This window comes from Panulirus ornatus, chromosome 65 (assembly GCF_036320965.1).
Source record: "Panulirus ornatus isolate Po-2019 chromosome 65, ASM3632096v1, whole genome shotgun sequence".
Lineage (NCBI taxonomy): Eukaryota > Metazoa > Arthropoda > Malacostraca > Decapoda > Palinuridae > Panulirus > Panulirus ornatus.
In genome coordinates, this window is record NC_092288.1 from 4,785,636 (window position 1) to 4,800,436 (window position 14,801).

The following is a 14,801-nucleotide window of genomic DNA, read 5'->3' on the forward strand; positions in this document are numbered from 1 at the left end:
TCTACAAAAAGCTGTCTGGAGCGTATGATAAACTTAAAAACATACTGGAGACACTTCATTGCTTTTTTCAAAGTTTCTTGTCGATCAGCATTCTGTCCTTCTTCTACATAATACTTCAAAACATGGATCAACTTGCTGCAAAAAAAAAAAATACACAGTCCAGTCAAAGACCACCTTCAATACATCCTTGTCTTCCCTACAACCTTGATATCACTGGCCTTTCACTTGATTTATAAGGGTTGGGTGAAAAGGTCCTAAACACTAAGATGTGTTGGCCTACCTTGGAAGGGTTAGGTCAAACACACCTTTACTATGTTTTGGGTCAGAAGTCCTGATTTCAGCAAAAAATGGGTTTTATATAACTTCTATTCTTTGCAATAATATATATGCCTTTTTCTTCATTGCAGCTGAGATGCTCTTCCAATAAGCCAGTGTTTAAAGTTATATTAAATGGCAGAAAAGAGTAATGTGGAAAGATGCCAAAAGAGCACATGAGACAAGAAAAAGCAGGTGCAGGTGTTTTAGAATGTGTATAAAAGGAATCATGAGAATATGTGCAGTACAGAGTTTATGCAAGGGATACCTTTCTTCATATAAAGAATCACTACTATAAATGAAAAAAAAGATGGAAATGAAGTACAAAAATGATACTACTAATTCAAGGGTTTTTCAGCATTATGACCAAGAATAAGTACAACTACAAAAAAAAGTCTTACTTATAAGCAAGGGTAGCATGAAAGTTCTGCTGAATATAGGTGTCTAAAACCGGTTGGAATGCTTCATGTTTGTTTTTGTCCGTTGCAATAGTAATGACGTATATCTGTGGAAAAAATGCACAACAGATCAACACCTTAATAGAAAATAATGCTTTCCCCTTAACCTCTATAGTCTGAATTCTTGCCTGATTTCTTTACTAATAACATTACATCATTTTAATATCTCCATATGAATTAAGACATACTAAGACTTTTCACCATAATTTCAACATTGAGCTTTCTGCTGATGGTCTTACAGAGCTTTTTCTCCAAATTTTAAAATTTCCCAATGCAAAAACACAGCTTATCAAAGCTCATCAAACATAATCAACATAGGTTGTATTAATGTTATCAGTATCAACGGGACTGAAAAGAAACACTGTGACACTTTACTTGTAGTTCTTGTATACCCTAATCTCCCATGTTTTCCTGGTGCTACCTCGCTGAAGCAGGGGACAGCAATGCATGTAAGGGCGTTTATGTATATATATATATATATATATATATATATATATATATATATATATATTCTTTCTTTCTTTCAAACTATTCGCCATTTCCCGCATTAGCGAGGTAGCGTTAAGAACAGAGGACTGGGCCTTTGAGGGAATACCCCCACCTGGCCCAATTCTCTGTTCCTTCTTTTGAAAAAAAAAAAAAAAAAAATGTATGTATATGAGTGGATGGGCCACCCTTTGTCTGTTTCCTGGCTCTGCCTCACTGATGTGGGAAACGATGATCAAGTATAATAATAAGAAATAATAATTTTCTTGCTTACACTTTCTACATCAACAGAATCCCATATCATAGCTTGTCTTCTTATTTCTTCTACATACAAAATTCTGAATTGATTAATATCAAAATTCATATGCCATCTGAGCCTAAACTATCAGTTTGTCTATGTCATCTTGAAGCAGTGAATGTTTAATTGCTGTATTTGCTCATTTCTCAGCTTACTCAGATGCCAACAATTTTATCAAAAACCATGTTGCCAGTCATAATTTTAAGTGGTGATCCTCTACAAAACTTACAATCTTGTTTTGAATAATGGTTTCAAAAGTCTGCCAGTTACGGATATCAAGTCATCTGTGAAATAATTTCTGAAATGAAATTTCACTTACTTTGACTGTTAATGATACATTAGCAAGTTTTTAATTCCCTGGAACTTTCCTGATAGCAAGTGACATCAAAAAGGGCAGTCAAGGACTTAACTCTCTCATCTTTATCCTGTTTCATTGTTTTTGGATAAGACTTACCAGGACCTGCCACTGTATTTACTTTCAATATGTTTGATCCCTGGGGATAGGGGAGAAAGAATACTTCCCACGTATTCCCTGCGTGTCATAGAAGGCGACTAAAAGGGGAGGGAGCGGGGGGCTGGAAATCCTCCCCTCTTGTTTTTTTTTTTTTTTTTTTAATTTTCCAAAAGAAGGAACAGAGAAGGGGGCCAGGTGAGGATATTCCCTCAGAGGCCCAGTCCTCTGTTCTTAACGCTACCTTGCTAATGCGGGAAATGGCGAATAGTTTGAAAAAGATGTTTGATCCCAATGGTATATTCTGATCGAGGTTGTCAGGATGCTGCAAAATATTTTCCTCTGCTAGCAATGGAAGTGGATCTAGAACATGAGATGTGTCTTCAGTGTATATATATAAAGATGGAAAAATCATTCACATGGCTTTAGTGACTTTAACCAAATTACTGTTTTCCATAAGTAATGGACCATTTGGTTGGGCAATGATTCTTGCTTTTAACATAATGAAAAAATGCTTGATAGTTTCCTTTGTTACCTTCAGGAATGTATGCCTCATAGTGGTTTATTCTAACATATATATGTTAGAATATATCCTTTAAAGCTTTTCTATTCAAATTCACCTAATTCACTGACAGGCCAATACAAAGAACATTCAAGGGGCTGTGGCACAGGTAAAAAAAAAAAAATAGCATTCCTTCTCCAACTAACTCAACTGAAAATAATACTTGCAGTTTTACTACAGGGATGACTGGTGTCAACATCAGTATCAGTGCTAGATGTAAAATACTTTTGTCATTTTTAACACCTCTATCTCTCTCTGTTTTACTGTTAAGCAGGTTTTTAACAAACTAGTTTTGTGACTTGAATACAGTGATCAAAATGAAAATGCAATGGTAAGTAATGCGTGTTTTGAAGCTTGAAAACTTTCTCTCTCCAAGGCAGCCAGCTCAATCTTTTGCTATGGGTTCTCAGGTAATACTATTGGTTTAAGCAATTCTAGTTAATTTCATCAATCTGTAGTTGACAAAATTTACATGACTTTCAAAAATTCTCCAGATCTTCATATATACTCGGCCACCGACTACTGGCCTGAGTTTCCTTAAACTCATCTCATCTCTCATGACCTTCATGTGCTAATGTTAACACATGCTTAAGCATTATTTCAGGAATTACATGTCTTTCCCTGATAAGTAACACCAATTTCATCTCTGACTTGCTTAAATCTAGGAATATTGTTCTATTCATCTGTCCTACCTGCTTTTCTTATCATACAGTTTCATCTTCAGCTGATCTAACTTACCATTTAAACCCCTTAGCCCTGGAATGAATTTCCAGCTGCATTTCCAAGGAATGTGAATTATCCAGTGAATATAAAAATGGTAACTGTTCCTATTCTATAACTATTCTATTTAAGCAAACCCATACAATTTCTGTTGGGCATGAATTTTTCTTAAAAACATCTGATAATAAGGAAAAAAAATACATGAAAAAATCAAAGCTTAGAAATTACAGCCTGAAGCCTACAAAATGGCATATACTTTGTTAGTAACAGATTTTTTGTTTCTTACACTCATACTGATGAGGAATAGTAAATGGGATGGAGTTAGTCAAAAGTACTGGATTTAAGTAGACACTAAGCAGCCGTGTTGCCAGCTCATGAGCACCCATCAAAAGCAAAGTATATCATTATCATATATCAGTATCTACACATCATAATATATAATATACACTAATAACAATGAATGAACTGAAAAGAATGTCAAAAAATTAAAGTCCTGGATTTCAATGGAAGTCACAGAATGGAAGGATTCCAGTGGAACTAGCACTACTTCCAATTCATAGAATGCTCTTCCAAAACATTGTATATTATCACTGTATATATTTACACATCATAATACAAATCATACACTTACACAGCATATCTTGATATTATAACTTGTATAATGTAATTAGATCATTGTGAAAAATGGAAAACAAGAATGAATAATGAATAAACTGCTGTGTGGTGGCAATGGCAACACCAGCAGGGAAGTGAGTCAGTTTTAGTTGGGACATCTGACTTTGGTGCAGGTAGACAGTAGCACCTAAAGGATGCTTGGCTTCCATAAGACATCTATAGCTTATCTAAATTATGGTTCAAAGAATGTTGAAAAGGATAAATAGACAATATATCAATAATAGGGTGGCATGAGACAGTGAATGGCTCAAGTGTTGTATCTGGGAGATTTTAAACTCATGCATGGGCAGAAAGCCAGACTATACAGACTTCCAGGTCAGATTTTTGATCATGGAGGTGCTGACCAAATGTATGGGTTGCTCAAATAGTTCTATACGTGCTGCTGACTTTCACTACTTTTCACTGCGAGTTGCAATGATCTGTATTTTCGACTTGATCACTGCAGCCAAAGGGTTGATGGTGAATACAGCTGAAGTAAAGCTTTATGTGAATAAATACACATATTCTTCATCAACATTTTCTTTTGGGCTATATTTAATGGTAATGTAGACAAAGCATCTACAGCATTATGCTTTCCTGGATGATATCTTACTTTAAACTTAATACAGTTAGAGTCTTCATGCTTATCTTTCAATTTTTTAGGGTGGCTTGGAGTGAATCATATTCAGACATTTATGGTCATCCAAAATATCAAATTCTACTCAACACAAATACATTCAAAATCTTTCATAAGCCCATAACACTATTAAAGCTTCCTTCTCATTTTGAGAATATCTTTAAAGACTTTCTGACACACATGACATGTACATAAGGTACATAATTCCCATCATCCTATCTTAGTGATAAAATTCCTAATCCAGCTGGGAAAGCATTTCCAATGAACTGAGTTGGCACCTTTAGGCTGAAAGAAGCCATGGTATCTGCATTTGCCCACTGGTATTGTAAGTCAATAAAAGTTCTCTTTTGAGGGTTACTCCCACTAACATGCTTGTTTGGACTTTGTCTACATTCTTAAAGTTGCTTCTCTTGCAGCTAAGTGTTCAATATATATATTAACCTACAGATCATAGGAACCTCTTTACTTCCCCAACTTTTGTAGGGCTTTTTGCTTCTTTCACTGCATTAATTTCATTGTTTAACATCATATGCCACATATTTCAACAAGAAAGTATGCAATTCTTCCATACATACTTTACATTCCTCAACTCCCCTTGTTTCATTTACTTTCACTGTATACCACTCTCAAGGTCTCTCTGTAAGTGCATATATTCTGTATAATCTCACTCACTCACCATTCCTATCCAAAATGTGTCAGCTTCTCTTTTCCTAAAAATACTACATACTTTCATAATTATATATCCATCCATATGTATGATACTCATTCCCTCTGGGAACTCCCATTAAAATGGTGGCTATAGCAAGAGAGGCTCCACTTCCACTTCTCCCTGTCCTTACATGCCTCCCTCTCGAACACCATTCCATGCACTCTTCCTCAATTTCTCTCCCTCCAGTTCTCTTACACACAATTACCCCATGTCACAGGTGGTCTTCCTTTCACACCAACCTCTTTAATCGTACTATCATACACTCTTCTTGTAAACTCCGTCTTGCATTCTTTTCACAGTTTAACATTCATCTCCATCAATCAATCTATCTATCTATCCAATACCTGTTCTAATTGGAACTCCCTGAAAGGGGTGGATATGGAAAAAGAGTCTCCATAACTAAAGAACTCCAATGCTACTTCTTAGCCTTTGGTGCCTCACCCTTAACAGGCCACTAGTAGAGGGCAAGTCTAGCGCAGTGATTGCAGCGGCTCCAATCTAATGTTCCTAATGATGGTCCTACCTACTGCTTCTACCTTATCATCTCAAACAAGATATAATGAGACATCCCTCTCAGTGTATTCAAATCCAACATATCTTGTGCATGCATATCAATCACTATAAAATCAAACACTAGATAAATACCAACCCTAACATCCACACATAATTTTAAACCAAGTATTCCCAATCATTAATACTCTTTCAGTACACAACTCAACAAGTTCTTCTTTTTCATTTACATAAAAAATCCTTTGCCTTTCAAGTACATCCTCAATTGTTACATCATCCTCTTTTGCACTCAGATCCCACTGCACTGGGATTCAATCCCTTGCATCAAAATTGTTGAAGCACTCCATCAGCTCCCAAAAAATTCACCCCTTTCCTCTTTATATTTCTCACTACAAGGTGCATAAGCACTAACAATCATGCACACCTTATGGTATTTTAAACTAAACCATATCTATCTATATCTCTGATGCCTGTTCTAATTGGAACTTCCTTAATGGGGTGACCACAGCAACATATCATTCTTGAAATCACTCCCTAACACTTTAGCAAAGTCCCAACCCCTTTCTTTGCTCCTGCCCTCACATTAACCCAGCTCTACCTAGATGAACATATCCAAACCATACTTTCCCTTTACCTTCAACCTGGTTTCACTTTGAGCCACAACATCTACAATAAATTCCACTCAACAAACATAAGAGCTCTCACTTCTCATCTTAGATACATCCACACACATTCAAACACCCCAGCTTAAGACTTTGAGAAATCCTCACTTAGCCTTTCCTCTGCTCCAGTTTCTAAAGTGATAATACAAGGAGGGGAGCATGTCCAGCCCAACCACTCCCATCCCTCTTCACCACCTTCTGTGAAATATAGGAGATATGTATGCGGGTGGCATTCTCTCTCCACTATCCTCTAATTTTTTCCTTAAATTTGATTTTTTCCTGTAGTCTTTTTTTCCTTATAATATTCCTCATCCTGGAGAGACCCTGTATCAGTTAGTGGTATATTGTATGAACCTGATCAAAGAGAGAAATCCATGGTGAAAAAAACAAATGGAAAATTATTTCGTTTTAACACAACTACCTCTTACATGCAGCCCTTCCCAGTGTAACATAATTGAAGCTAACCTTTCTGAAACCTGATCATACATCATTATACATAGCTGGAAATCAAGTGATGGTAAAATTTATCATCCAAACTTAAGTTTGATTCCCTGTTCCTAATGCAATGAGCATATTATGCTAATTTTGAGAATTCTTTACTTATTTCAAAATAATTCTATGTACAAAGCTAATGGAAACAATCAATGTTTCCATGTCATGAAATAAAAATCACTCTTCTCTCCCCAACTCTTTATTAGTAACAAATTACTACAACAAAATCCCAGGAGGAAAATATCCTTTTGACTAAACACTATAAAATTTAGCAAAAAACTGACCAATGCCTCAAAAACTTTGTTGTCACTGTCATCATCCGTTGAGTTATTCATGAGAATTTCCAAAAGCACATCCAGGGTGTCCTGCAGGAATACCATTAGCTCCTCTGAAGGAACACGCCGTAGACCTTGGAGACAAGACTCTAGAGTTGTTCTATCAGGAGAACCACTCCAACCCCATTCCAATAAACGAAGCAGCTCCGCTGAGAAGAAAATAATAATTAGTGTCTCAGGTAAAAAGGATATGAACAAAAATGTTTCAGGTTCATCCCATCAATTTTCTAAAGACAGTAGGTAATGAAACCTGAAGTAAAATTCATGTTCCATCTAAAAGAATAATTACATGAGAATGGAGTCAATTAACCCTTTCAATATGACAATTACCAAATGTCAACTGAACTCTTACAACTACTGACCATGTAATATGACTTTGGTTCAAGGCAGCTAAAAATGTTTTCCCTTTATTGCAATGATCAGCAGCCTTCTGCTGATATGTAAATGCCCATCAGACATCCCTGTGGCTGCCATCTTGGAGCAGTTTCAAGATGTCCTAGTTTTGAAGAATGAAAAACTGTTTCTCTCCATGGTGGCATCCCTTGAGCCATGAAAGAATCCCAATGGATCTCTAAACCCTCACCTTCAGGTGAGACTTGTGCTTTTTACTGTTTTACAAGCCATCCAAATTGTGACTGTGGCAAAAGATCAACTTGGAACTCCTGTTTAATCATCAGGAAGCCCCTGGCAATGATTTTACCATCCTAATGGCTGCCAACCTGTACTAGGTCAGCCACTGCATAACTTTTCAAACAAATGATATCAAAATCCAATGCTAACTACCATCAATCAGAAGAGAAGGATAGCAAGGGAGAGAAACATGCAAAATTTGCTCACAGGACAAAGCCCTGAGGAGAAACAATTCATCAATCTTCAAACCTCCTTTTTCTTCAGGATTCATTTTTTCCATGAGCTATGAGAGTAAAGCAGCATGGATGTGGAGAGTTACAGGAAAATTTAACCAAGAAAAAGATTGATTGTAAACATACCCAGAGGTTATCTTATGATACATAATTGATCCTCTGCCTTGCAGGAGTAAGCTCATCACCTATAGTACCGATCCTCGGTGTCTCAACATCCAAGGATAAGAATGGTAAAAACAAAAAGTTTCCTCATAAAAACTACCATGGCAGTACTTTACTAACATGGCTCTAACCAACATGCCAGGTTAAGCCAAAGACAACAGTTGTAATCCAAAACTAAATATTCCCTCAGAGAAGGGTTTCAAATCGTTTGAGTAGGAAAGAAAGGAGGGTTCACCTTACTAATCCCTGAAGATCTCAAGGTACTCTCTGAGATATCAAGCCAAACATTAGAAAAGAAATTCTTCAAAAGAAGTCTTCAAATAGTTAACATAAGGGTATTCAAAACTTATATGCTTAACCTTTATGAAAAACATGAAATAAACAGACCAGCTGGCCAAATCAAATCTTACCTTGCTGCCATACAGCAATTTGGGCATTTACATACACCATGATATGATGTATTATATCACATAACATGGGGCAAATATTGTGGAGATAATTGAGAAACAAGAGGAAAACAGACATCAAATAAGCAAGTCAAATGCCCCCCACTCTACCTACATAGCAATAATTCATACTTATCCTACAGTAATTCAATTAGGCTATGTGCACCACGGCATCATGATATGTAAACTTATTCAACTTTTTCTGATTCAGCGCAAATGATCAAACCTTTGATGAAAATTTTCATTAAGCTCCTTATGTTCACAATTTGCCTTCTGTGATAGCAAACAGATACAAGGATAGCATTCTTTCTTCCCCATCCCCAGGAATAATCTTATGTCATAATGCATAACATAAAGAAATAAAGGCAAGGTATACTGAGGAGTAAAATTTTGTAACCATCCCCTCATTTGCTACTTTGCCGTGAAATAAACCCAAATGAAAAATGTGATATTCAACATGAAATTTCTGTCATCCTAGCTATGATCATGGAAAATGAAAATCATATGAAACACTTAACTGTAATAGAAATGATCTGAATTTTCATGGCTTTTTTTTCTTCCGATATTAGTCAGTCCAGTCATGGACTTAAGTCCACATCAAAAATAGGTGTTCAGTGAAATATGAAAAGGATTCAAGAGGGAGTAATAATAAGGAAAATATTTCAAGAATTTTAATGGAAGTGGAAAATCTGCCATTTAGAAAGGGGAGAGGTCATACATGTTAGAGAAGACTTGTGGTGGTAAAGAGTTCCTAAGCTTTGCAGTGTAGACAAAGAAACAGATATCATAGTGGTGCATTGCTCCACATCTTACCATTTTGTGTGAGCTTTGTTGAACAAAAGGTTGTTGATATGGTAAAGCTATCCTTTAATGATGGGGCAACACCATGATTCCAGGATTTAGTTAACTCTTCACCATTAATTCGTTGCCAGGGTAGATTCAGGTAGCTCCAGTCATTATCGTTCCATTTCTTTCCATCAATCTTTAAATATAAAAGATAATATGAGGAAAATCAATGCCATTACAGGAAATGAAGATCCTTCAATAAATCTGTTGACACCCTAAATACACTTTTTACAATACAGCAGGGCTGCTCATGCAACAACTCCTCTATACACCAATACTGTAGAACATTTCTTCATTTTCTTATGCAAATATAACAACTTTGTCTAAGTAACAACTCACTCTATCTTTCTTTACTTCTTATCTTCCACTATCTTTACATCCTCACCACAACATAGATCTTTATTTCTACATCTAATGTCTATAAAAATTAATTTCTTCATCCTTTACTTAAATCTAAAACACCTCTCATTGTAATCTGACTCAGTATGATTTGTTTATTCCTTGCATCAATCACTCTTCAGACTTCACATCCACTTCTGAGCTTCTACAACACGAACTCTAAACCTACACTACCGTTATAAACCCATTCTTCAAAATTATAACTGTTGCTTTCATTTTTCTTCTGAAGTTTCTAAACACCATTCTTTACTGTTCACTACAAATCCCCATGAATTAAAGCACATTACTTTTTAGCCTACTCTCCAACTGTTTGATGTTTCTGAGCCCAACAGTAATGTGTATTTTACATCTGCAATTATTGTATAAGGACAAAGAATCTTTATGAGGAGCAGCAGATGTAAGTAATTCTGACATTAGTGCTGTTGAACCTGCATCATCATTATAATACTCTCTGAATAAAATAAAACTAATAGGGATCAAATAGTTTTAAAATCTTTGAATATTAAGAACATCAAGCTCATCTAAAGAGTAGTAATCATCAAAGCTTAGTGACATTTCTCCAGGGTGGGAGAGATTATCAATAGAATGGCAGACGTGAGGTAAAAGCTAATTTATTATTTACTGGCAGGGTGCTTTGAAACGGTGAGGGAGTTGAGTGGAGGTTCAGGCAGTGGGCTAGCAATAAGTAATAAATATGACAATAAGTAATTCAGTGTCACAAAATCATTCAATGACTAATAATCTGTACAGCAGGCAATGCCATATCATTCGGTATCCCCTATTCTGCCATGAATGAGTAAAACAGTATATACCCAAGTAGCTTTCTGCCTCACTAACATGTGGACTACAGACATTTTGTCCACAAACGTACAATCTCTAGTTGTAAATATGTAAAACTTGACAACACTTAACTCACACAGTTCATTCTTCATAACTCCAGATTTTCCTGCAATTAGCACTATGCACCTGCCCTGCATTTTAGCAAAATGATAGAAGCAGTAGGTAGGAACATTTAGGCAGAATTATTAGGTGGAAGCAGCAGGTAGGAGCATTAGATAGCAGTCACAAGGAACATTAGATAAGAGCCTCTGCAAACAATGCAACAGACTTGCCCTCTGCCAGTGGCGTGTAAAAGGTGAGGCACTAAAGGCTCAGAATCAATAATGGAGTTCTTTAGTTATGGAGACTCTATTGCCATGACCACCCCTTTGAGGGAGTTCCAATTGGAACAGACATCAGAGATACTGACAGATAGATAGATAGATAATTAAAAAGAAATACAAAATAACTCTTACCTTGTAAACAATCAGCTCATGATCTGTGTTCATCAGTGTTGTCCCATTGCTCTGCATCAGTTTCACAAAAGACAAAGCAAATGGCTTTTCATTTTTGTCTTTCACATCATTTGTAGATCTGAAAGATGACAGCCAGCCTTATTGACACTATGAAGTTACAAATTCTAATGAATAGATTTAGAGGCATGTGTTGAAGGGAAACTAACAAATAAAAGTAATAAAATGAAGGCGTATGCATTCCTGAAACAATAGCTGGAATGCAAATTATGCCCCAATGGATGAGAGTTGAAGAGGGCTCAAATTTGGATAGAAAATTCAGCAAGGATTATCAGGGCCTCAAGCAGTAATGCTTCAACCTATGACACTTTGGAATTAGTATGTACTGTACTAACTTTTATGACTTTATGCTTTGACATGTGACATAAAAAAATTAATTTCTTACACCAGAATGTTGATTACTCATCATTATTATGCTTTATCTTTGATGATACATCTTTTAATCCAATTATCATAGTAAGTTAATGATAATTTCTTGATGACATTAAAAATCTCCATCTAACCCAATCAAATGCAGTGTCGTCAAGGTCAGGCAGGCACTAGCAATGCCACCTCTGATTTTGCTAGAAAAACTTTTCCTCTCTCTTGTTGGTCAACTTTTCTTGCTGAAAGAGTTAGTATCCCTAAAATTGCTCCCCACATGATCCATCATCATCATCATCAAATAATTCATGATCATCTGTTTGGCCCACTACATCTAGCTAACAGCTGCTCAATTTCTCACTGGCACTGCTGGAAAATGAGTGACTGTTGAGAGGAATTATCATACACTGCCGCTTCAGTCACCAACAGGATTGGTGTGCTGCCTTGAAGATGAGGCATGAAACTCAATGTGTCCAGAGGCATTGCTCAGCTCATGTAAATATCTGTCTGGAGGTGTTTAGGAATGAAGGATCATACTGAAAAGCTAGTGTTTTTGACCTGAGTGAAATAATATGAGAATATTTGCAAAAAGAGGCAGACAATGACAAGAATGTTTAATGTATACAAAAGAAGTAAACTTGAATACTTTTGTTTTGCATGGTCAATTGTAAAACAACTTCAAATCAAACAAGACCGATAGAATACAGAAATTTTTCAAAAGATATATAAACAGACAGGAGTATATGAACTACCATAATAGATTAAAAGAGCTAAAGATCTACAATCTCAAACATCAAAGGGAGAGATATGATAAGATATGCTTACAAATTTCATTCACTTCCACAACCTGCAAAACCTACATTTCACTGTCATGGGCCATATATAACATATATTCATAGATGATCCATTCTTTATGGACCTGGACCAACTCTCACAGTTAACTCTTTGGTCAAAGAGAAAAGCAGCTTTCTGGATACTATCCAAAAGAAAAATATTCTTTTACACATCTCTAAAACCCACAGAAGTTAATCATGATGTACAGTAATGCAAAGGAAAAAAGTCTAGAAATATATACACATATGATGAACCCTTTAGCAATCACAAACAAAGATCTCTTCCATATGACTAACATCCACATTTGATAACCGAACTGAAAATTCCAACCACAATTTCATGGTTATGTTCTGAACAGTGGTAAGGTGGGAGGCATGTATGGGTGCTGAATACTTCTATGGGATAATCACTCTCATTTACCCTGCAAGTATGATGGGACAGAAATGTGCAATTTGCATCAATGAAGCCACATTTACCTATTTCTGCTGATATATAAGTACAATACCTGTATAAATTTTACGTACATAAGTAACTAAGTTTATCCCGGGGGATAGGGGAGAAAGAGTACGCCCCATGTATTCCCTGTGGGTTGTAGAAGGCGACTAAAAGGGGAGGGAGTGGGGGGCTGGAAATCCTCCCCTCTCGTTTTTCATTTTCCAAAAGAAGGAACAGAGAAGGGGGCCTAGTGAGGATTTTCCCTTAAAGGTTCAGTCCTCTGTTCTAAATGCTACCTCGCTCATGCGGGAAAAGGCAAATGGTATAAAAAAAGTAACTAAGTATAGTACATCTGTAAATTATTTTGTTCATTTAGTAATAAAAACAAAATGCAAATAATTCCATTAGCATGGAAGTTAGAAAAAAATTAATATCAAGATGCATGAAAGAAGCACTGTCCATTCTTTTCTCTAGCAGCATTGGAGAAGTACCCCTCCATGCGTATTACAAGGCTAAATGTACTTTTAAGCTATTTATCTCTCACTCTGTAAGGATAAAAACATCTGTAAGAGTACAAAAAGTTGAATGTTTAGAGATGGAAAAAAATCTGTGTAAGTTAAAGGGTCAAAAATTCTAAATACATTATCTTAAACATGAGGTAATAGAATAAGAGAATACACAAATGCAATTTACCTGTGTCTGAAGGTGAACTTAACATGAGCCTTCTTAAACTCTTCAATGGGCAGAGCAATTTTAAATGTTTCAGCCCACCTTGGTTTACCCTCATGATGGTATGTAACTGAATGATATTCATCAAGAGGTCCTTTGCCACACCCCTGGTGAATCACACCCTGTGGATTCCATACAACATAATCATTTTCCACTTATTTTCCCCTAAGCTAAAAAGTTAAGTACCACAACCTGCATATCTTATATCTTCAAATGCTTGTTAACTCTTACATATTAGTACTCTTATCTACTAATATCACCCTAATAATCTCCCTTTCCTCTTCCTATTTGGGAAATAATAAACATGTATGAAAAAAAATACTCCACCAAATAGTGTCACTCTCCATACGTATTCTTGACCTGCTAAAAGATATCTAATACTTTCTCACTCTGGGGCTTGATGAAAATTGTAGATTCTGAGGGCTGAAAACAATATCTCTACAGCAAGCATCCAAGATATCTTATAAACGTAAGAAGAGACAAACTAATGGCTAACCACTGACAAGGGAAGGAGAGAAGACTCTAACATCATACTGGCTCCCTAATGTAGAAAGGCAGCAATTACTTCTGAATAAAATATTTACTTCATTACAACTAACCATGTTAGAATTAAACACATGGTGACAAAGGTTGTACCATCTGTAACCTATTTCCTGCTGAACAAAAATCCTGATACTGTCAACACCAAACATCATTAATTTCAACAACTGGAGTAAGGGTACTGATGCTGCAAAAAAGTGAGAGCCTTGTCCACTGAAAGGCAAGGTACAGTATAATCGCTGGTAAGGTTCAAAAATCTCTTAAGAGATTTAACTGGGCAAAAGGCATGATGCTCTCTTGATGAAGTCCTCCAAGAGTTTATGATAAGGCTATTTGTAAATCAGTTGGTTTCATTCTAGCCAAAAATCTAACTGGGGTTCATGCTAACCCATAAGTGATTCCTGTGTATGGATACTGTTTGTAATTCGCTAACTTTTCTCCCAGAAATCAAGGATATGAGGAAAAGAATTTTCATAGGAAGACAGTTTAGGGATAAACTATCAAAAATATCAAACTGTACAAGGCCTAAGACTTCTGAAAGTT

At 36.1% G+C, this 14,801-nt stretch overlaps 1 protein-coding gene across 5 annotated transcripts in view; it reads right to left on the reverse strand.

Moving 5' to 3' along the window:
• mbc (myoblast city) overlaps nucleotides 1–14,801 on the reverse strand; it is a 99,331-nt gene that overhangs the window by 69,259 nt on the left and 15,271 nt on the right. For all 5 annotated transcript variants that reach the window (XM_071657890.1, XM_071657894.1, XM_071657892.1 and 2 more), the window contains exons 12-17: nucleotides 13,683–13,840; nucleotides 11,301–11,418; nucleotides 9,574–9,742; nucleotides 7,239–7,438; nucleotides 717–820; nucleotides 1–135 (exon numbers count right to left, since the gene is read on the reverse strand). In XM_071657890.1, the coding sequence (XP_071513991.1) occupies nucleotides 1–135; nucleotides 717–820; nucleotides 7,239–7,438; nucleotides 9,574–9,742; nucleotides 11,301–11,418; nucleotides 13,683–13,840 (884 nt within the window). The remainder of the gene's footprint in view (nucleotides 136–716; nucleotides 821–7,238; nucleotides 7,439–9,573; nucleotides 9,743–11,300; nucleotides 11,419–13,682; nucleotides 13,841–14,801) is intronic.